The sequence below is a fragment of the Lycorma delicatula genome, chromosome 9 (assembly GCF_047948215.1).
Source record: "Lycorma delicatula isolate Av1 chromosome 9, ASM4794821v1, whole genome shotgun sequence".
NCBI lineage: Eukaryota > Metazoa > Arthropoda > Insecta > Hemiptera > Fulgoridae > Lycorma > Lycorma delicatula.
In genome coordinates this window covers 118,729,443-118,755,259 of record NC_134463.1, presented here as the reverse complement: position 1 = coordinate 118,755,259, position 25,817 = coordinate 118,729,443, and the positions used below count along the sequence as shown (strand labels likewise).

General features: G+C 29.9%; 1 protein-coding gene across 3 annotated transcripts in view; it reads left to right on the top strand.

Annotated features, from left to right (window-relative positions):
• The first annotated feature begins 227 nt into the window (after positions 1-227).
• LOC142330514 (uncharacterized) overlaps positions 228-25,817 on the top strand; it is a 34,134-nt gene continuing 8,544 nt past the window's right edge. For all 3 annotated transcript variants that reach the window (XR_012757792.1, XR_012757793.1, XM_075375836.1), the window contains exons 1-5: positions 228-699; positions 4,952-5,086; positions 6,322-6,550; positions 10,317-10,953; positions 13,581-13,673. Coding sequence is in view for 1 of the 3 variants with exons in the window: in XM_075375836.1 (XP_075231951.1) it covers positions 577-699; positions 4,952-5,086; positions 6,322-6,550; positions 10,317-10,953; positions 13,581-13,673 (1,217 nt within the window). In the remaining 2 variants the exon portion in view is untranslated. The remainder of the gene's footprint in view (positions 700-4,951; positions 5,087-6,321; positions 6,551-10,316; positions 10,954-13,580; positions 13,674-25,817) is intronic.

Below are 25,817 nucleotides of genomic sequence, written 5' to 3'. Positions count from 1 at the left end.
ACGTTGAATGTTATCTAAAAATGTAATTAAATCGTATTTGTTAAGAGATAAATTTTTATAGTAGAATAATATACTGTGGAGGCCATATAGGTTAGAATTGTTTGATAATTTTGTACATCGAAAATTCATCATTCTTTTGCTCTCTGATTTTTTTCATATTAAAAATTAATATGATTTTGCGATTAAGCGTTATGGTACTGTATTGTTGGCAATGCTGTCATTTGATTAATCTTAACGTTTTTTCTGTTGTAGTGTAAGTTTAAAGGTTATGATTACGACTAATCTTACACTTTTTCTCGTTAAAAAAAAAAAACAAGCTTAGAGCTCAGATGTAATTTCATTCCGATTAAAAATAATTAATATGTAAAATTAAAAGCTTAAGAAACCAGTAATGATTCGATGAAAATGAATTGTCATAGTCAACTGTTTGGTTTAAACGGTCTGTAAATGCGGGGATTTAGCTGTCGTAAAAAAGCAAATAATACTCAGTTTTTGTGGTATAAATTTTTCCTGTGGTTTAATTTGTTGTTTGCTGTTTCTGTTAAATTTGTTCAGGATTAATACCGAAGTGTCATAATGCGACGAAGTGATTATTGCAGGTTATGTACTAAATTGAGTTCTTCTAACGTTCACATTTTTGAAGAACGAGGACATAAACTAATGTTGCATTTAAAAATACTCAAACATTCCGGTATTGTTGTAAGTATATTCATTATGTACATAATAGAAATGTTTACTAATTTCACTAAATGTTTTTGCGAAAGGCATAAATATGTAGCCATGTTTTAACTTTTAATTATAATTTCTAGCCCTTTAATTTAGTAGAACAGTTTTTCCTGTTTTAAAAAGTGAGCAGTTGCAGAATTAAAATGGATTTCAGATCTGTGTGTAAATATATTTTTACATATCATCTTCATTTTATGTTTTGTGAATTCATATTTTAGAATAAAAATTACATTTTTTTGTTGTGTGTTAGGAAGTGGGTGAATGAAGAAATCCAAATTTGGAGTTAAGAAATAACTCATCCATCCATTTTGCCCTTCATGGAAACATTTATTTATTCCCTGAAATAACTACTGATCAATCTTTAGTTATGGTTGCTATATTTTATTTGTGGTGATATTTTTAATGATGACAGATATCAAGCTTGCCTACAATTTAAACATAAAATCTTCAAGTTAAGGCAAAGGCCTCTCCGGCTGACCACTCCATCACAGGTTGGCAAGATAAATTACTTTTTCATTTAACCATAATATATTGTTTTACCTTTTTTTTAATTCAACCTTTTTTTAATTTCTCAAACATGGTACGCTGATGTGATAAATAAACAAGTTAACAATTAATATAATCCACCTTACCAGCATGTTGATATGCTCTCTAGATCTTTCGGCTTAATTGGAAACCGTCATCAGAAGTTAAAATTAATGCCTTTAAGTCAAAGTTTAAACAGTCATAGTTAAAATTTAAAAACAGGCATGACTGTCCCATTCCTATTGGTATACTGAAGGAATATATGTATACACTCTGGTGGATTAAAATAAATTCAAATGGAACCATTTTATCAAAGAGATAATTATTAAATTATTACTTATTTATATTTAGTATGTTTTTAAATTATATATAGTCTTTAAAAAATTGTTCATTAATTAAATTTTTATTATTACAGTATATATAATAATTTTCCAAATTAGAAGTATTCTAATACTTGTAAGAAATATATAAAATTTTCAGAAATTATTATGATTGTCTGTATGACCGACCATATTCTATTATATGTTTGGCAAAGTTAGAGTTTTTTGGTTTATTATTTTTAATGCTATTTATATGCTTTTTAGCATGTGTGGAAAATTTGCAATAGGTCATACCTATGTATATAAAGTCGCAATCATCACAAACAATACTGTATACTCCCTGTTTACCAAATTTGGAATCATCATATAATTTTTTTATTAAAATTATTATTTATATATTTAATTAATTTGTTGTTAGTAATAATTTTTTGACCAAAAGATGAAAAAAGATTTTATCTTTTTTATCAGGTAATAATTTTGTATAGTTATTTATATTAATTTTGTTATATAATTTATTTATAGTACTGTCATAACCGTTAGCAACAGCATTGTTTTTAATTATTTCTATTTCTTTATGTAAGGAAATTTTATCATGTTGAGGTATTTTATGGCACTAAGTAACAATGAATTAAAACACCCATCTTTTGGGACCGTGATTGAAATGAATGGTAATTAATTATTGTGTTATTTAATGTGTCTTTACAATATAATTCTAATTTTATTTTGTTATGTATTTTTATATCCAAAAAGAGTTCAAGCAATTATTATTTTCTATTCCCATGGTAAACTTTTTGTGTTTATCAATATTATTTGATTCATTTTGAACATTTTCATTACATATAATTATAGTGTCACCTACATAATGTTTATATATGGTAGATTATGTTTAGTCAGAATTTTATTGATAGAAGAATCTTCAAAAAATTGCAACCATATCTTTGCCAAAGTTGCCGACAACAGTTCACCCATAGCCAAGCCAAATGGTTGTATATAATATTGATTGTTGAAAGTAAATATGATTCACATCATATTAAGTAATTTATTTATATAATGTTTATTTATTTCATTATTGTTGTTCAAATTATTTTTTGATGACAGTTAAAATCTTATTTAAGTCTATATTAGAGTACATATTACAAATATCTAAAGATACGCATTTTGTGTTTTTTTTTTTATTTTAATATTATGTAAAATATCTATATTATAAAAATTTTTTAAATTGTTAGTGTTATTTAATTAAATCCTTTAATATATTAGCTAAAAGTTTGCTTAAAAAATATGTTTGTGGATTTGTAAAAAATATTATTGGTCTTATCGTGTGTTATTTTTATGTATTTTTGGTAAAGCCTTCATGTACGGCGTGTAATTATTAGTATTTTTTAAAATGTATTTTTTGTTTTATCAGCCGAGATTTAGACTTAGTTTTGATTTATTTATGTGTTTGTAGGTTTTTTGTGTAGAAAAATTATTATTATCTATAAATTCATTAGTTTTATCTATATAATTTTCTATATACATGATAACCTGTTTTATCAGCTTTTACTATATGTGCTTTATTATTAATTAATTTTGTTTTAATATTTTTTGTGTGTTCTTTAGAATTTATTTTATTTATATCAACCTTTATGAATTTATCCTTTATTTTGTTATGATTATTATTTATTAAAATAATTATATTGTTTCTAATATTATCTCTTATTTCTTTGTTGTGAATCTTATAAATGTTATTCTCAGTATCAGTTATTGTTTGTTTTTTCATATTTTATATTATGTTGTTTAATATTATATTTATATGCATAGGTTATCATATTAAGTTCCTCTTCAGTTAAATCAATCTGTGTCACATTGACAACACTATCTCCAAATTTATGATAAGAATTTAACTACTTGTTTTATTATTTATAATATTATTAAAATTGATATTTTTACTTTTAATATGTATATCTATTAATTTATTTATTCTAAAATAAATAAATTAATTTATTTATTCTAATAAATTTAATTTATTTTTAATTCATTGTTATATAGAGCCATAAAATACCTGAAACATGATAAAACTTACTTAAATAAAGAAATAGAAATAAATTAAAACATTGCTGTTGCTAATGGTTATAATGTTGATACTATAAACAAATTATGTAATAAAATAAATACAAAATTAATGTAAATAACAATACAAAATTATTACATGATAAAATACATAAAAAATGAATATACACCTTTTAGAAAAAAAATTGAAAAAAAAAGTATATATAAAAAAAGTGGCTTAACAACCTTCATGTGCTACTAATAACAACAATTAATTAAATATATTAATAATAATTTTAATAAAAATGATATAATAATGATTCCAGATTTGATAAACAGGGATATGCAGTCTTGTTTGTGATGATTGCGACTTGATATACGTGGGTATGACCAATTGCAGATTTTCCACATGTGCTAAAGAGCATATAAATAGCATTAAAAATCATAAACCAGAAAACTCTCAATTTTTGCCAAACATTTAATAGAATACGATCATATATACAATCATAATAATTTTATGAAATCTTAGGTATCTGCTACAAATATTGTAATACTTCTAATTTTGAAAAATATCATATATACTGTAATAATAAAAGTTTAATTAATTAACAACAATTTTTTAAAGACGATATATAATTTAAAAACATACTAAATATAAATAAGTAATAACATGGTTATTACATGGTTAATGTGATAAAATGGATCCGTTTGATTTCATTTTAATCCACCAGAGTATTACTTCAGCATACTAGTAGGATCAGGAGAGTCATGACTGTTTTTAAATTTTAACTATGATTTTAAAAATTTTGACTTTAGTTCATTAATTTTAACTCCTAATTATGGCTTCCAAGTAAGCCGAACGATCTAGAGAACATATCCATGTACTGGTAAGGTGGATTATATTAATTGTTAATTTATTCATCCATTATTATTCTTTAAACTTAAAATAATTTATTATAAATATTATAATAATTTATTTATCTTGTAAAAACAACTTTAATATAATTAGTGTTTGATTTCCGAAACAGTTCTGTTTTGATTTTAAAGATTTGGTAAAAGTAATTTAATTTGGTAATAAACAGAAGAGTAGTACCGGATTGTTTTATTGATCCTTATACAAACTGTAAATGAACATCAGTTCAGATTGGAACAACGTTCATTTATAAGTGAACATAGAACAAATTAGATGAATTACAGAAGTTATAATGTCTGAAATTCTTTTCATTGTGCAATCATAAAATTAGTTCACCCAGTTGGTTTTTCTCTTAAGTTAATTTTAAGCTGTATAAAAATATTTTAGCCAAATGAACTACTGTCATGAATTTAATATTATTTACGTTATTTAACTACAGGTTACTGAACATGATCCATTACCAAAATATGTATGTGTAGTTTGTGTTGGAAAGTTGGATTTTGTTGAAAAATTCTTCACAGACTGCCAAAATGCTCAGGTGTTCTTCAGAAGAGACCAGTCTTGGAAATTAAATTAAGTGAATTTGTTATAAGGTAATTTTCATGTGTTTGTTATATTTCTGTATTCTCTGAAAATCATGTTATAGAATTTTTTCATAAGTTCTTAAAATTTCTTTATTTTTTGTTAGTCTTTGCAGTTCTATTGGGAGGTACCAATCTAGTATTTTTTGGTATTCACTACCAAAAAGTACTATAAATGTTCTCCTGTGGAAATTTTACAGTTGTAATTATTAGCAATCTTTGAACATTTGGGATTAATTTATGTTAAGGATTACTTTCTTATGTGTAAACAAAAGCTACCAAAGCATTGCATGATTTTACTGCAAAGTTTTTTTTTTAATAAGAAAAACAAAGTTAGAGCCAAAAAAAAATATGTCGTTTTTAGAGGTGGGGAATAAATCTTAAGAAAGATGTTTCAAAAATATTCATATATAGGTTAAGTTTAACAAATTTGATTCAGTAAAGTTTTCTTTAAATCATGTAACATCTCATTGATAAAGGCTAAAATAAGAAAAAGAAAATCTTCAAAAAACTTTTCTGCATTTTCGGTCTGGGGTCTAATTAAAAAATATTCTGGACATATCTTTATATCTATAGCTTCAAAATAATTTTGAAATATTTAAACTGAGTGGAGATAGAGCAAAAGAACAAAAAACATATTTCAATTTTAAGAGGTGGGTTATTAAACTCCATCTTCACCTTATTGTGCCAAATTTTCTTTTATCATTCTATTGATTTCACAAAAACTTCCTCCTTCACAATTAAAAGCTGTCATCACCAGATGAAGTGAGACTTCCTCAAAATCTACCAGAACATTTATCATTTATTCGTGATAAAATAAAATTGATTCCAATACAGAAACTTGTTTATAACACATTTAATTCGTAAGTGATGCAGCATTGATTTGCCTTGAGAAAAGCCTATTACCTATTTATATGCAAAATATTTTATTATTAAATTCTACCAAATTTATAATTAAAAATTGCTGATAATGTTATGTGAAAGAGAAATATGTACAACTATTATAATCTCTTACTGTGTGTCAAAAAGTGTTCAAAAAGAGACTTTAAATACTTGTTATATATTTGAGTTTTTATAATATAATATAAATGTATGTGTGTATTCAGGTTATGTAATTGTTATTAATAAAAAAATTAAGTTACTCTATTTCTAATCTGCTTTTTATTCTTCTACTGATTTGTCTTATGTTAATTTTTAATACTTTATATTGGGTTTTACTATTTTTTAGGTGCCAAGTGGTTCAATTGGTGCAGATTGTTTTCTGCAAAATACTGATCATAAAAATGATTCGGTTTCAGCTGTAGATGATGATGATAAAGCTGATATAAATGTGAGAGATCCTTTTGATATAAGTGTTGTAAAAATATTACCTCATGAATTTGATGAGGACTGTAAAATAACTGAAGTTAGTGTTGAAAATATAATTTCAAATAATTTTGAATTACAGAAAAGTGATGGTAATATTTTTAATATGTTATATTTTATTTTTTGTTTTGTTTTTCTCCTTCAGCATTACTGGATTACTGTATGAATTTTGACACAAGATAAATTGTTTTCAATACCTATATGTCAGACAGTGCTTGTTAAATATTTTATTTGCTTTATTTTAATTATAGAAGAAAAATCGATTACAGTCATCTATTCATCAGAAAACTGTATTTTCTTGGTATTATGATTTGTTGGCTCTCATGCCAACAAAATCATAATTTTTTTGCTCTGTGAAATTACTCATGATTCTCTAGAAACCTTGGGTTCCCAAGAGACTCCCAGGGCTCCTACAAACCTTAATATACATATAGTGATTAATAATCGAGATTAATTGGAATTAATGATGGCCAGATGGTCAAAATGAATATAGTTTAGTGAAATTGAAATTGGTAAAACTTGTTTTTTTTTTTTTTTGTCTTCAGTCATTTGACCGGTTTGATGCCAAACATGTTGCCAATTTTTTCTTTTGTCAGAAGAATTTATAAAATGTTTATATGGATATTTTGGAATTGAAATTTTGAATCTGCATTTTTTTTGTCATTTTATAAATCTTAAATGACATTTATATACATATTAAAACTTCTTCGTAATGATCTTGATTAATATAAAATTTTTTGGGTGAAGCTAGATACATTTTCTCAGATAATGCAATTTAGAAATATTTGCAGTTCATGGTTCTGTAAGTAATGACTATTCAGTATAACTAAATGATGATATGTAGGGAAATTCTGAATTGCACTATAACCATATTTGGATGCTGATTTGGAATGTTAGCAAAACGTTTTGTTTATACATATATTCAGAAATGCTTTTTTTTTTGTGGTACAGCTGTTGAAATATTCCCCCCCCCAGATTAAAGTTGAAAGTTTAAAACGAGGCCTATATTAAAATTCTTTGGACCAATTGAAGGGGAAAATTAATCAGCTTTATATGTATTTTACCTGTATAACGATTAATAATTGGTAGTAGTTGGAATTAATGACGGCAAGAATGAGTAAAGTTTATTAAGTCTCATTAACTAATAATAAAATGTAAACTAATATTAAATTGTAGTTGTGAAAATGAAATTGGTAAAATGTGCTATGATTCCAATTTTTTAATGTCAGAAGAATTTATAAAACATTTATATTATATTTCAAAATTGAAATTCTGAATTAGCTTTTTTTGTGTAATTTTATAAATTTTAAATAGCATTTATATACTTATTAAAACTTGATCTTAATTAATATAACATTTTTTGGGTCAAGATTTACGTCTCGGATAAAACAATTCATTTCTTGTGTATAATGAATAAAAATTTACCAATAAATTAATAAAAGACAATATAGAAATATTTACAGTTCATGGTTCTGTAAGTAATGACTAGTATAACTGAATGATTATTATATAGGGAAATTCAGAATTGCACTATAATATTTGGGTGCTGATTTGGAATATTAGCAAAACTTTTTGTATATATATATATATATATTCAGAAATACTTTGTTTCTTTGTGTTACAGCTACTCAAATATTTTGCTCTGCCCCAATTAAAATTGAAAGTTCAAAACGAGACCTATATTAAAATGCTTTGGACCAAATGGAAGAGGAAACTTTATCGGGTTTATATGTTTTTTACCTGAAAAATTGAATATATCAGGTACTAGAACTGTGTGTACTGAGTTTCTGATAGAAATTAGTTCAAAATCCAGAAAATGGGATTTGAAAAAAATGTTTTAGGTATCCCCTATGTTGGTTGTATTAAGTAAACTGTAAATGAAGTGTTGGTTGGTTTGAATTAATATTTATTATTTGATACACTTAATGATACTATAAAAGTAAGATTAAATGTACAAGATTGGTGACTCAGCCGTATTGTATGGATACATGTCGTGCACTAACTATAAAACTACTGATGTCTAATATCACATTACAGAGCAGCAGTGCTGCCTCAACACCATAAATTAACTTTGTTAAAATGCCAGTAAAGAAATAAATAATTCTAGCAAAATTTGTAGAAACTTTAATTCTGAGAAAATTGATTGAAATATAGTCAATAAAAAATAAATTCGTTTCAGAAAATTGACCAAAATTTATTTCAAACCAAAATTCAGGGGAAGAATGTTTGTTCTGTTTAAAATTGTAATGCTTTCCTGCTACATTTTGGTCAGTTCTTTTTTTTCTAAATGCGCAGTTTCTTAAAATGTACTTGACCTAGATATGTTTTTTTCTGAAAATCCAGTACTACCTTTATTGTGGTAATAGTAGTTTATAATATAATCCTTTAATAATTTTGTTGTGAAATTGAATTTTATAAATTACATGCATTCTACATTAGTTCATGGGTTACTGAAGCTCTAAGGGTCAGAATTTTTGCTATCAAGCTATAATGTAGAACTTTCCCACTCCGATTCATTGTTCAGACATTTTTAACCGAAATTACAAAAAGTATAACAAAATATGTCTGTTTCAAAGGACATTCTTTTGTTTCAAATTTTAAAGAAAATGATAACTTTCATACCATTCAATAATTATATGTGACATGCTAAACAGATGAAAAATTATCTACTTTTTCCATTCTCATTCTTACTATACATCTGAAAATTGATAGAGAAATCATATCTTTTGAAAAATGCGAAATAAACAAGCTAAAATTATACAGGGTGATTCAAAGAAACGGGAAATTTTGAAAGTTGTGTTGGCAACCGTGGGCGATTGGTACCACTTGATAAGTGGCGCCAGCCTCTCTAACCTAACCTGCCATTTAGTTGTCATGGATCCTTGGAGTGGTGCGCAACGTGCATTTGCTATCAAAGTGTTTTACAAAAACAATGACAGTGTGGAGGGAGCACGTAGAGAATTTTGCCGTCATTTTAATCTGGGACGGCACGACAGTGTTCCATCAGCACATGCAATTAAAACATGGATATCTAATTTTGAGCAAACTGGTTCGGCAATGAAAGAGAAACCTCCAGGCCGTGAGCGAACCGTCCGTATGCTATAAAATGTTCAAGCTTCACAAGATGCTGTCACACGAAGTCCACATCGGTCAATCCGTTGTCTCTCAGCATCTTTACAATTGCATAGTTCAAGTGTTCGAAGAATGTTAGTGAAGGACTTGCAATACCATCCATACAAGTTGCAGATCGTCCAGGAACTGCAACCGAACAATGCAGTTGTGCGAGCAATATTCTGTAATGTAATGCTTCAGAAGATAACTACTTCAGATACTGGGCACAAGAAAATCCTACGCAGCTACACTACAAAAGGACTACAAAGGAACTTTGTGCAGTCTGTGGAGTAAGGCTGTTTACTGCCTTGTAAAATAATTTCCATGAAAATCCTATGCTGTGTTAGTTTGACCTCGATTCATTGAGTAAAATGTTCGTTAGTTATGAGTAAAGTTTTTTAAATTCATTTAAAAAGTTCTAAATTCTGAGAATGTTTATCATGAACTTTTTGAATAGATTTATCTGTCATGATTACACACTTGTTTCATCGATATTAGTTTTGCTGGCACTGAATAGATGGGAATGCAGATTATAGATCAATTGTGACCATTGTATTTCTAGTAGTGCTATGTTGCTAATGAAACAAGTATTCTGATTTATTGCATTATATTCAGGTATTCGATTTTGGAATAGCCTTGTTATTTTGTGAGAAAAAATTCTTTATTTAAATTGTATATTTAAGTTACAATCTTTAGAGTTATAGAATTGTGATTTTTCTGGAGTATATAATTAAAATTTCCTTTTAGGTAAAGTCTCTTTCATATCAAATTGTGATGAATTTAACAACGGAACTTTGAATGCCAAAAATGCAGAAACAAATTTGGAAAACTGTCTGATTGATGATAATGTGATTGTTATAGATGATGATTTAAGTAATAAAACTCATTGCGCTACTGAAAGTGATGAACATAATAATTTTAGTGTTTTTAAAAGTAATGCTGTTTTAGAAAAAGTTGTCACTGTTGATGTACCAAGTCAGTCAAATTCGGTTATCGATGAATGCACTCCTGATAGAGGTACTAGTGTTTTAAAAATATCAGAAAATTTATTTAATGAGAAGAAGAAGTTTTTAGGCAGCACTGTACTTCATGATAACAGATTAGATTCTAGTAGTACTGTTGACAGAAGTAGTGTTTGTTGTATCAAAGATCAAGAAAAATTTGATAATCAGGAATGTAGTCATAGTCCAGATGTAAATGAAAAGGCCGATAGTGATGACGAAGTTTCTTGTATACAAGAAGAGTTTGAAGATGATCCAGAAAATTCTAATGAGAATAGTTGTTCCAGTAATAATGGTGATAGTCTGCTAAATGTAGTTAACAAATTAGAGGCTGTTTATGTTGATAATGCAGCTGTAACTTCCAATATTGATCTGTATATGAAGTAAGTTTTTTACGTATACATTTTGTTTTATTTGATAGTTTTTCTTTTTTATTAATTCTCTTTCCTAAAATAAAATTTTGAACAAATTATCACTAAAATTCAAAACTGGTAAAATTTCTGCATAAGTTAATGTTTTTTTTTATCTATATATGGGAATCTAAAGTAAAGACCGCTGAGAAATTTCTTTCCTTGAGGTCGCCAACCTTAAGGAAAGAAATGTGCAATGAACGACACAGATTCTTAAATCTGTGTCGTTCATGGCCATGTTAGTAATGTACACATTGTATTTTTGTCTGTAAGTTGTTGCGTTATATCTTTGATTACGTGTGAGTTATTGCATTATAAAAGGAATAGGAAAAAGTGTTGGTGTAATTTCTCCATAGCAAACATTTTGTTAGTACAGGACCTGAAACTTTGCTTGATCTGAAGAATATGTGGGTTTCAAAATAGTTAGCCTCCATCTTAAAAATAGTTGATATAGCTGGTTGCTTACCTGTCCTTTGTATGGGTAAAAATATATTTATCCCAGTTCTTAGTGTTATCTGATAAACACCACTAGGAGGTGACCGTACTTCGTTTCTTATTATTTTTTTTATTTTATATTTTTTAGTCAAGTAACTGGATGCAGGTGTAGCCAGTTGTGCTGCGCTTAGTAACAGTGGCAGTGGCTGTGTTGGTTGAGACGCTGCTCCATACACGGTTGAACTCCTTAAAAAATAAAAATTCAAAGACCCAAAATTGGTTTCTATTTAATTATCTGAAGAGAATGCAAGCTAACATAAAGTGAATATATCATTTATTATAGTCAAATGGGAAAAATTGCAATCAGTGTTCGAAATGTTTTTAACTTTTTTCACCCCATTCAAGAATGAATTTTGATAAATGTAGAAATTTGTTTTTAGATATTCACATGAAGATTACACACACCAAAAATCAAGTTGATATCGCATTTGTTACTGAGAAATTAAAAAAATAGCCAGGATTAAAAAAAAATTTTAAAATCCATTTTAATTCTATAAACTAAATTTAAAAAATCTAGAAATTGGTTTTTAGATATTCACATCTAGATTATATTCTCCAAAAATAAGTTGTCATATTCATTTATTACAAAGAAATTAAAAAATCAGTAAACTTCATTGTTACTCCATTTTAATGCAGTTTTTACTTCCATTTAACTCTCTAAGATTATGTATTTGGATTTAGGTACATTAAATTTATCTAAATCCAAATACATTATCTTCCAGTTAAAGGGTGAGAAAACTAGCAACTCGAATGTTAGATATCATAATCTCACTTGCTCTAGAATAGTGGCGTGTAGTTGCAGTAGTATTGATCAAGTCGATAGTATGTGAAATATCTAGGAGAAACTATTGATTGTAATCTTTCATGGGGAAAAACATATTCCTAGTCTAAAGAATGAAATATGTTACGTGAGAAAGTTTTATTATCTTCGGGATTTCTGCCCGATCGGTGTTCTAAAAAATGCTTTACTTGGCTTTGGTTGAATCTCATTTAAGATATGGAATTTAGTGTTGGGGTGGTGCATATTTTAATAAAATTCTACCTATAGTGGTAGGCTAGAAACATGTTGTATGTATAATATGTAGAATACTTGCTAGGACACATTCATTCTGGTTTTTTTTGTTACTTGAACTTGCTCCCTTTGAGGCATTTACACTTACATAAGGTAGTAAATTTTTCTTTCTTAGAGTGGAGATAAGGCTCTTAAATATAGACTAATTGACCGAGATATGCGACATAAGGGTAATTTTGTACTTCCTAGACCCCTGAATGAGTGTTTTCGTAGATTTTTCACTTATGTGGCACCAAAGGTTTATAATTTTTTGCAAAATTGTGTGATAGGTAGTCTAGGTTTAAATTTGTTCAGAATTTCTCTTGAGCGCTGGCTCATTCAGTATGAAAATGTTGAGTTCTTTTTTGATTCAATTATGACTAAAATTGACAAGTCCTAGGGAAGCATTAAAGCTTATGGCTTTCTTGAATCACCTTTTGACTTCTAATGACAAACTGAATGTTTTTCCCCTCTCTTTAATATTTCTATAATTTTTAGTAATTCTTAAATATCTATTCAGCTACTTTTCTCTTCATTTACGTATCTTTAATATTGTTCAATGTTTTAATCATTAATCGATGGTAATTCCTAAAGCAGAACTCGTGTCCTCAAGGAGTACCTAATTTTCCAAACTATTATTAAATCACAAAAAATAATATTTTATCATAAATTATTGCATCGGTTTTAAATTAGAAAACTATAGTTACTCTTGTGAGCCTGTTGTAGTCCAATTAGAACCTAAGGGAACAAGCTGTTTTTAGGTCAACAGAAGTATTTATATAATTCAAACGCTATGCCTAATTTGTATCTATTGTATATTGTAAATGATATTGTATTGTTTGTCTTAAAAAGTGTATTCTTAGTTAGGAAAATAAATTATTATTATTTTAAACTGAATCTGAAAAAATCTTTTCTTAGTGTGCACTTATATCGTAAGAACTTTACACAAATTTTTATCAGTATATCTTCATAACATGTCATTTTATATACACATAAAAAAAATTATAGAATGAAAACAATTATATTGTTTTTATGATTTATTTTATTGTTCCAGCGATAATGATGAGAATCCACTAAATGTAATTAACAAGTTAGAGGTTGTTGATAATAATAAAGATGTAACTTCCAATATTGATCTGTATATGTGGTAAGTTTTCTTATACATTCATTTTTTTTTTGTTTAGATTTTTATACTTTTAGTCTGTTTCTAATTTTATTCCCTAAAATAAAAGCTCACAAAAATTTCAAACTGGTAAATTTTTTCTTAAGGTAATATTTCTCTTTTATAAATTAATTAGCATACCCGTTGTGACTTCACCCGTGCTGTATGGTTACTTGATTTTCCTGTCATGGTCAGCTTTTTATTAATCTGTTTTTTAGTCAAGTAATTGGAGATAGGTGCAGCCAGTTGCATTGCACATACAGTAAAGTGGTAGTGGCTGTGTTGACTGAGCCCCACTACGCCATACACAGTCACACTCCTTAAAAGATAAAATTTCAAAAAAACTCAAAAATGGATTTTAGATATTTATTTGAAGAGTATTTAACTTGCACACAAGGATTCATTTTAACACACTTAAAAAGTCAAGTTTATATCTTCATTTGTTACTGAGAAATTAAAAAAAAAAATACTAAATTTCATAGTTAAACCATTTTAACCCTTTAAACACTGACTTTAAAGAGATCCTTTCTTAGTGTGCACTTGCGTGTAAGAAAAACATGTTCACAAATTTTCATCAATTCATCTTCAATATTTTTTGCTGGGCGTTGATGAATGAGTCAGTCAGTCAGTCAGTACAAATTGCTTTTTTGGTACAGAAAATTTATATATATAAAAGAATAATTGCAACAATTAGGAGGAGAACAGTTTTAAAAAATCTACTCTCAGAATTGATGCTGGAATACATGTACAGGTTCCCATGAAGAAACAAAGAAATTTTCAGAACCTGTTCTACTGGTAAAAATAATGAAAAATATAAACATACGTCTGGAAACGCTTTGTTTTCAAGTTACTGATAGTGAAAATTTTGCTCGTATTTCAGCTTTTCTAATAAAAAGAAGCCCTACTATTATTTTTGGTACCCAAATTAAGAAATAAAGTTGGTAGTTTCTTATGTAATTTGAGCTGGGAAATAGGATAAAATAGGTCCCAGAACTATAGCTGCAATAGTTTTTAAGATATCAGACGTAAAACACAAAATTCTGTGTTTTGTTTTTTCACTAAATGAACACACACAATAGTGGACTGTATAACATTTTTATTGTAATGAATACTAAGACATTGTAATACTATGTAACATTTGAATATTTAAGATATTAACATTTAACACTATGAATGCTTAAGACAACACACACATCCGTCTTTCACAAAAATCTCACCACGCACTGAAACTACGCACCAAAGAATCCCCACTACCTAACACTCACACATCAACATACATCAGCACGCAACAAACACGCGAACGATACCAAACATACCCCCCACCTTGAAGGGCCACCTTCAAAATGAACAAAAAAATGTAACGAACATACATGCAAGTTACATATTCCTACTTAAATGATAACAAAATACATATTAACCAAACTAAACCAAGAATACAAGAGAATTATACTAAAAAATGCATACAAAAGTTGTAAATTCATCAATAACAAGTCAATTAACATATGGTACAATTCAAAAAATCTGTACTCTAAACATGATGTTAAATTATTGTCTGTAGTAAACACAATAAAACCAGTCTGATTCTAAATCTGTAAAAATAATAAACCATAATACACATGAAAAACAAATTACACAATTATTCACTTAATTAAACTGTTACACAATAGTCATTCAATTATATTAAATGCCCATACACAATAAATGACATAAAAAAACAGAGAAAACTGAATAAATCACACAAGTAAAGGCATACGAACACAGAAAAAAAAAGAAGAAAAATATTTATGTAAATTTGTATGGTAGTCTATTCTTGAAGTGGTAATTGACAGTCTAGTAATAGCTCTTTTAAGAACACCATTTGCAGTTCTAACCGTTGCAACCCTGACACATCCATCCTTCCCTGGATGAAGTTGGAGTATGCGTCCCATGTTCCATCTAAGTGGCGGTAAGTTATTCTCCTTAATTATGACCAGATCACCAACTAACAATTTTTTAGATGGAGATTGCCACTTTACTCTCTGCTGAAGGCCAGTGATATATTCTTTTGACCATCTGGACCAAAAGTGTTGAAGATTCTGCTGCACCACCTGCCATTTGGTAAGTCGATTCATTGATGTTGATTATTGATCTGGCTTTACGGGAGAAGTTATTACATCACCAATTAAGAAGTGTTCAGGAGTTAATGGAAGTAAATCATTTGGATCACTGGATAAAGGAGAAATAGGATGGGAGTTTAAACATGCTTCTATCATTGTTAGTATAATGTACATTTCTTTATTTTTGGAAAGCCAAGTTGCTACCACCACCACATTACTACACCACCTTACTACACATTACCACGTTACTACATTACTACACCACATTACTACATCAGCAATTTTGCCTGGGCTTAGCCCTCTTGAAACATAATCTGCTGGATTATCTTCACTTCTCACATGTCTCCATTCACAATGACCGGTTAATTCACTGATTTGAGCCACTCTAACTGCTACGAAGGTTTTCCACTGCTTAGATGAAGATTTTATCCATGTTAAAGCCACTGTCGAGTCTGACCAGAGAAAACACTTAGGTGTTTGAGTGAAACACTTAGGTGTTTAAGTCAATTTGAGTGCTGAGCAGTTGAGATAACCCTTGTGACCAGTTGAGATAACAGGACTGCTCCACACAATTCCAGTCGTGGTAAGGACAATTGTCTTATAGGTGCCACAGGTGATTTTGCACAAATTAATTCAGTGGAGATAGTGCCATCAGCTAACTCACATCGCAAATAAATGTATGCACCGTAAGCCACAGTAGAGGCGTCACAAAACCCACGAATCTGTATGTTTGTCGCATTTCCTACACAAACCTTACGAGGTATACGCAACAATTCGAGTAATGATAATTCGGATACAAAATTGTTCCAAGATAATTGCAGTTGATCTGATAGTGGATCATCCCATCCAACCTTCAGCTCCCAAAGTCGCTGCATGAAAACCTTTGCTTTCACTATTACTGGTGCTAACAGCCCCAATGGATCAAACAACGAAGCTATTCTTCCAAGCACATTTCTTTTGGTAATTAATGGCTGCACATTTACCTTAGTCATAAACATGAAATTGTCACCTTTTGCATCCCACATGACACCTAACATCTTAATAGGCTGAGATTCATCTGCCCACAGACCAATGCAATGCTGTTGTTTATGCTTCTCGGGTATATTATCTAACAGTTGTGGATGATTTCCACACCGTTTCCTTAAATGAAATCCTGCACCTTGTAGCATTGTGATAAGTTCATCTTGAATCCTTCTTGCCTCTTCTATTGAATCCGCACCTGAGAGCAGATCATCCACATAAAAATCAGATTAAAGCACTTGTGATGCCCTTGGATATTTTCTCTTTTCAATTGTTGCCAATTGTTGTGAGCACCTGGTTGCCAAATATGGAGCTGCTGCTCCCTTGGATATTTTCTCTTTTCAATTGTTGTAAGCACCTGGTTGCCAAATATGGAGCTGCTGCTGTTCCATATGTGACGGTCATTAGTTGATATGTTTGTATCGGTTCATTTGAATCTACTCGCCACACAATTCTTTGAAAATCAACATCATTTTCACTCACTCTTATCTGCGGATACATTTTCTCTATGTCAGATGTGAATTGATGCTTCCTGAATCTCAGTAATGTCAAATAATTCATCCTGCACTATTGGTCCTACCAACAGGATGTTGTTTAATGAGACTCCACTTGAAGTCTAGCAGCTTCCATCGAAAGCAACGCGGAGTTTGGTGGTTGAACTCGATTCATTTATTACAGCATGATGGGGTAAATAAAATGACGAAACCAGCTGTTGATTTTCTGCACCTTCAGACAGCAATCTCATATGACCTAACTTCACATATTCCTTCATGAATTCACTATATTTTTTCTTTAGTTCGACATTATGATTGAATCGTCGTTCTAAAGCCTTCAATCGACCTACTGCTGTTTCTTGAGAGTTGCTTAACTTTTCTGGAGTTTCAATTGGCAAGCTTACAACAAATCTGCCATCTGCATCACGACTGACTGTTCTTACAAAATGGTTTTCACATTCAATTTCAGCATTTGATCGGGAACAATTGACAGTGTGATCAATCTCTTCTACCTTCCAAAATTGTTGCAATTGTTTATCAACTCTTTCTTCAACAGACAGATTACAACATACTGCTGCACCAGCCACCTGATTTGCCATGATCGTCCCTGAGAGGATCCACCCGAACATGGTATTTTGAAATACTAATGCTGTTCCAGTCGGTTTGATTCTTTCATCACATAATAGATTGAAGAAATTTTCTGCTCCAATAAGGAGGTCAATGTCAGATGACTTATGAAATTCTGGGTCGGCTAATTGCAAATTTGATGAAATTTTAATCTCATTTTTAACAATTGTAAATGTTGGAATTGGTTGGGTTACTGATTTTAAAACTATGCAATCAATAGTTGTTGAAAAAGAAGTTACCCGCGATTTAATTTTACATTGAGTACACTGTGTCGTTTGTGTGGTAGAACAAGCCACGCCACTTACTGCAATATTACTCCTACTCTGTGACAACCCTAATATTTTTACCAATTTTTCACTTATAAAATTGCTTTGGCTCCCTGAATCTAAAAGAACTCTACATAAATGAGGAGCACCTCATTTGTCAACAACTCCCACTACCGTTGTGGATAATAGTACAGCAATATTTACTTGATTTGAATTCCAATGAGCCACAATTGTAGGCTGAACCTTGTCATTGGTTGCCTCACCCCCTTGTATATTGCCACTTGAGTGGTTACCTGTCATTTTCACCTTACCAAGTATCTGTGATTGCGGAAAGTGCAATAAAGTGTTATGCTTTTTCCCACAAGTTTTACAGCAACTGGAAGTGCATTCAGTACTCCTATGCTTGCTTGATAAACAATTGAAATACAGTTTCAATCTTTTCACCTCTTTTTCCCTAGCTGACACTGATAAAGATAAGAACTTCTCACACGAATAAATAGGATGGAATTTTTCACACAATGCACATTTGTTTAAAGACGATATATAATTTACTGACAAATTTTTATTCTTATTTGATGACTTAAATCTACCATGATCGAAACTAGGCATAATCTGAGAACATTTCACTATGTTTCTATTTTCCATTGCTTCTAACACCTGACATTTTTGTTCCAAAAACTTTATTAACTCAGCTAGTGTGGGAATCTCATTGCTTCTATTTCATGCCTCCCACTCACAAAAAGTTGTATTGTCTAGCTGTTTAGTCATTAAATGAATCATTACAGTATCCCAGTGCTTAATGGATTGGCCTAAACCTTGAAGTGCCCTAATATGTTTTTGGGTATTATCTATTAGGTGTCGAATGCTACTTGCAGTCGCTTTCTCAATTTTTTCTTGGTTAAACAGCTTTCATGTGTTTATTGACTAAGTATCGTTCGTTTTCATATCTGGATTTTAAAAGCTCCCACGCTATTTTATAATTGTCCCATGTCCCTTCTAAAGCTAAAATTATTGAAGATGCTTCACCTTTTAATGCAGATTTAAGATACTGAAATTTTTGCACCTCCGAGAGTAAAACATTTTCATCAATAACTGATGAAAACGTACTTGGAAAAGAGGCCCACTCATCGTATTGACCATGGAAAATTGGAAGGTTAATTGGAGGCAGTTTTACCGGGCATGATGCTTGCACACATTCACTAAACGATTATGCACTCGATTTAACTAAATTTTGATCTATTCTTCAACTAATCTGAAATATCTGTTTTCGAAATCCTCCCGTTCCTGTTCAGCCCCTTCTGAATCAAGGGATTCAATTTTTGTTTGAATAATCCCGAAATCTTGCAACACGTTTTTAAATACATCAAATCTTAATTTTAATTGCCCTAATTCCTTTTTGTTGGCCTTGTTAACAAAAAACGTGTTAAATCTAGTGGCCTTGGCCTTGAGTGTTCCACGATCCCTTTTTAATTGCACCAGATTTGACATTTATTATTTTTTACGCACACTATACTAACCAGGAAAGAAAACAATCAGGAATGTGAATTAAATAGAATGCGAAAATTAATATAAAGTAAGAATTAAAATGATAACATGGAATAATAAGTAAATTGGTGATGAAAACAACTTATAATTAGCTACTTATCTCTCGGACTGCTAACTGATAAGCCTGCACGCCGTCTCCAAGTCTGCATACCAATCACATTACTACAGCCGATTACGCATCGACAGACGAACGCGAACCCACGTCTTGTTGTTATGACTTGAATAAAAAACCACGTAATGATTTGCTCCTTGACCGTGCCCACTCTGGATAATTGTGATTTCACTATATTCACTGTTTCAGATATCCGGCTCACGGATGACCAAAAAATGTTATGTTTTTTCACTAAATGAACACACACAATAGTGGACTGTATAACATTTTTAATGTAATGAATACTAAGACATTGTAATACTATGTAACTTTTTTTTTTTGTCTTCAGTCATTTGACTGGTTTGATGCAGCTCTCCAAGATTCCCTATTTAGTGCTAGTCGTTTCATTTCAGTATACCCTCTACATCCTACATCCCTAACAATTTGTTTTACATATTCCAAACGTGGCCTGCCTACACAATTTTTCCCTTCTACCTGTCCTTCCAATATTAAAGCGACTATTCCAGGATGCCTTAGTATGTGGCCTATAAGTCTGTCTCTTCTTTTAACTATATTTTTCCAAATGCTTCTTTCTTCATCTATTTGCCGCAATACCTCTTCATTTGTCACTTTATCCACCCATCTGATTTTTAATATTCTCCTATAGCACCACATTTCAAAAGCTTCTAATCTTTTCTTCTCAGATACTCCGATCGTCCAAGTTTCACTTCCATATAAAGCGACACTCTAAACATATACTTTCAAAAATCCTTTCCTGACATTTAAATTAATTTTTGATGTAAACAAATTATATTTCTTACTGAAGGCTCGTTTCGCTTGTGCTATTCGGCATTTTATATCGCTCCTGCTTCGTCCATCTTTAGTAATTCTACTTCCCAAATAACAAAATTCTTCTACCTCCATAATCTTTTCTCCTCCTATTTTCACATTCAGTAGTCCATCTTTGTTATCTCTACAACATTTCATTACTTTTGTTTTGTTCTTGTTTATTTTCATGCGATAGTTCTTGCATAGGACTTCATCTATGCCGTTCATTGTTTCTTCTAAATCCTTTTTACTCTCGGCTAGAATTACTATATCATCAGCAAATCGTAGCATCTTTATATTTTCACCTTGTACTGTTACTCCGAATCTAAATTGTTCTTTAACATCATTAACTGCTAGTTCCATGAAAAGATTAAAAAGTAACGGAGATAGGGAACATCCTTGTCTGACTCCCTTTCTTATTACGGCTTCTTTCTTATGTTCTTCAATTATTACTATTGCTGTTTGGGTTCCGGTACATGTTAGCAATTGTTCTTCTATCTCTGTATTTGAACCCTAATTTTTTTTAAAATGCTGAACATTTTATTCCAGTCTACGTTATCGAATGCCTTTTCTAGGTCTATAAACGCCAAGTATGTTGGTTTGTTTTTTTTTAATCTTCCTTCTACTATTAATCTGAGGCCTAAAATTGCTTCACATGTCCCAATACTTTTCCTGAAACCAAATTGGTCTTCTCCTAACACTTCTTCAACTCTCCTCTCAATTCTTCTGTATAGAATTCTAGTTAAGATTTGTGATGCATGACTAGTTAAACTAATTGTTCTGTATTCTTCACATTTATCTGCCTCTGCTTTCTTTGGTATCATGACTATAACACTTTTTTTGAAGTCTGACGGAAATTCCCCTTTTTCATAAATATTACACACCAGTTTGTATAATCTATCAATCGCTTCCTCACCTGCACTGCGCAGTAATTCTACAGGTATTCCGTCTATTCCAGGAGCCTTTCTGCCATTTAAATCTTTTAATGTTCTCTTAAATTCAGATCTCAGTATTGTTTCTCCCATTTCATCCTCCTCAACTTCCTCTTCTTCCTCTATAACACCATTTTCAAATTCATTTCCTCCGTATAACTCTTCAATATATTCCACCCATCTATCGACTTTACCTTTCGTATTATATATTAGTATACCATCTTTGTTTAACACTTTATTAGATTTTAATATATGTACCCCAAAATTTTCCTTTACTTTCCTGTATGCTCCGTCTATTTTACCAATGTTCATTTCTCTTTAACACTATGTAACATTTGAATGTTACATAGTTTGTAACATTTGAATGTTACATGGTTTTAAGATATTGTAACATTTAACACTATGAATGCTTAAGACGCCATACACATCCGTCTTTCACAAAATGTCACCACGCACTGAAACTACGCACCAAAGAATCCCCACTACCTTACACTCACACATCAACATACATCAGCACGCAACAAACATGCGAACGATACCAAACATTCTGTGTCAAAAAAACAAATTTTGGTGTCAAAAAACAATTTTTTTTCAGATTTATAGTACAATAGTTTTGTTAAGTGATTAATTAATGCAGAAGATTTGTAACAAAACTTATACAGAATTTAACTGTGAGAAAATTAATATAAGTACAGCCAATAAAAAATAAATCAAAATTAAAAAAAATGGTATTTTTTAAGCAAAACAGATGAAAAATGGACAGAAAATCATATTATTCTGTACGTAATAAAGATTATTCTTAAAATAACAAAATAAAAAAAGGAAAATATTATATGATAAATATTTATCAGAATAACAAACCTCAGTTACAGCAGTTGTTTGAAATCTCCACCTTCACAATGTACATAGTACTTTCCCTGACTTAAAATATTTTTGGTGGCTTTCCATATCATCTCGGTATTGTTTCATATAAATTTAATAGCATTTTACATTTTAATGAGTAACTTACTTAGTATTAATAACCTTATCAGCATTAGAAGCTAATGACAGAAGTTTAACTGTTGGGTGTAGTCTGTTGGCTGCAAATTTTGAATCTTCTGCAGGTGGAAAGGATGAAGATTTTCTTTCTATAGAATGTGCCACAAACCAGTGCATTTTGTTTTGTCACAAATCAGTGCAACATGCAATTAGTCTTGTACAAGTGCGTGGGCTATGCTGAATCACACTATGCTCATTATTAATACGATGATTTACTTAGCGTTCAACAAAAAATGAACACGTTGGAAATGACACTTTTGTTTATTAATGCTGATATAGTGAAGAAAAGGTTTTCAAATATTTGGAATCTGCCTTCCAGGAAATCTTTCCTAATATTCATGTCTAGCAGTTTCAGAATTTTCATTACTAAATCCATAAACAAAAATTATATTGGCATATTTCTTGTTAGAAAATAGAAACAGCATTTTTACACTATGATATAACACTACACTTTCTTTATCTATATGATAATTTATGACAACAGATTCAAATGAAGTACACAATTTTCATTGTTAACCAGCTGTTAGTATCTCCAGGACCATCATTAGGTACTGCTTCAGAGGATGAGATGAATGGTTTGTAGTGTGTATGTAAATGCCATGCCTGATGCCAGGTTGAAAGGCTGAGACGCCGCTACCTGCTGTTAGTATTGCCAAACTATACAATAACATTTTTAAAAATATTTCTGAAATATAATACATTTTAATTTAGTCTTTTATGTAATTATTTTTATTTATTTATTTACCTTTGTAAATTACTGAATATACAAACTAAAATATTGTTTTATAAATTTTGTATTTCAAGTTTTTCTTCACTAATTAGTTTTTGTTTTTAAAAAGAATGTTTATTAGGTGTAGAAAGAATGATATGTTTTCTGTTTACTTTTTGTCTGTTTTGATGCAATAAAAAACTGATTTTTGAAAGTTTTTTATTGGCTGTATGTACATTAATTTTCTCATAATTAAATTCTCACATTTATTAATTATTCAACAAAGTTATTGTACTACAGGCCTAAAAAAACTTGTTTTTTTACATCAAATTTTGTGTTTTACGTTGGTCGAATATCTTACAAACTACTGGGGTTATAGTTCTTCAACCTGTTTTATCTTATTTTTCCTACCTTTTTAAAATTATTTTTTCTTTCTGTAAACCAGTTTTTAAAGGTTTATATTTGCTTTCCTACTTTGCTCATTGTTTATAAAATGTTTTTCCTTTAGTTGGATTTTACTCAAAAACTATTTAAATTACAAAACTAAGAGAAAATATAGTTTTAAAAATTTATTTTCTTTCAAATTACGATGACAGTTTGTGGTAGAAAACAAAAACACAACTCTGTTATAATTTTATTTTTTAAATGCACTATTGGAAATCATATGTTTTTACTTTTTATCTTAATTTTTACATAAATTGTGTTTTTGTGTAAAAATTTGACTATTGGAATTTTTGTATGGTTTTTGGGGACTGGACTTCGAGTAAAGAAGAGTATAATCTATGAGTATATAGTCTTCGGAGTGAGAAAACATAAAAGTTTATTTGTAATTTTTATAAATATCACACTTTGAGAATGCAACAGTATATTTTGCTCATTGTATAAGTCATGGATGGGATGCTTGTTATTCATAGGATTGGAATGCCATCTTATTAGTGATTTTTTTTTTGTCATGTGGCTGTAGGACACCCAACTTAATTCTAACCTCTTTTAATCAAGAGTTAGAAAGATTACGACAAGCGACCGAGATTAAGTGACCAGAATTGATCAATAGAAAAGGCATCATCTTCCATCAGGACAACAGCAGACTCTGCACATCTTTTGTGACCCATTGAAGATTAAGAGAGATTAACAAAGAGGTTTCCATTATCAGATTACTATTTTTTTAAGTCTTCAGAATTCTTAATCGTATAAAGTTGGCTTGACAGAGGCCTGAGATAATCACTTATCATAAGTTTTCATCCAGAAAATTCAGAAGTTTTACAGTGATACGGTATGGGATTTTAATTTTACCTGAAGATTACAGAAGGTGGTAGATCAAGATGGCTCATATTTGGTTTAATAAATCTCATTTGAAATATAGTAAATCCTATTTTACTTTTGCAATAAAATACAAACAAAAGTTATTTCCTCAACAGAATAATAAAAAACTATTGTATGTATGATAAAAATTAAATCTTTTTCTGTATTAAAACTTATTCTTTTCTAAATTATTTTTGAGAGTTTTGAGTTATTTGAAGAAAACAATTATGTTTAATGTAATGAGAATTATGAAAAATAATATCCATAATGTTGGGAATTATGGGGAAGTGTGTATCCCATTTTTAACATTTAAATGTATTCATTACATTAAATGCTTACTTTTAGGTGTAATAAATAAAAAAAACAACTTTTCTTGCAGTTTTTATATATTTATCAATGAAATTTACATATATTTATCAGAGTTTATATTTGTTGTAATTCTAAAAATATTTGAATAATTACAAAAAAAATATATATACTGGGATATGATGAAAGTTATTCTGGTTAGAGAACTATTCTCCAAAAAAAAAAAAGAAAATTATTTTCTGTAGGAATGCCAGTGCTGCTCTCTCCTGTTAGTACGTTTACTAGAGACCCTCCCTGCTCAGTTGGCCAGGTAGCATTCATAAAAAAAACCATTGCAGCAGACAGAGTGATTGTTTTCTTAAGCCCCCAATGCTTTTTGCAATTTTGTAATGGCAAACTTTAAGGAGCAATGTACCAACATCAAATTCTCTTTCAATTTAAAGAAAACAGTGGTATAAACAGTTTCAATGCTTTGTGAAGTTTATGGAAAGGAAGCTCTAAACCAGGCAAAAATTTATGAGTGGTTTGCCACATTCAGAAATAGCCAAATGTTACTTGAAGATGGTGGTTGGGGGACTGACGGCTTCATTATGACAACATGTCTGCCTGGACAGTGTTGAAAATGAACCAGTTTTTTATTTTGACTAACAACGGCATGATAACAGTTTCTCACCCAAGTTACATGATAGGTAACTTTGAAATGGAATGTTGGGTAGGCACAAATTATCAATTTTTAGGTGATTAATTCTCCATATAAGAAAAAACTATGAGGGTGGTGGATTTACAGTTTGGAAATTTTGTAGTATATGAAAATTGCATAATTTGACCAGTATTTGATTCTAGGAAATTTCAGTTAAAAGGCTGAGAGATGCTAC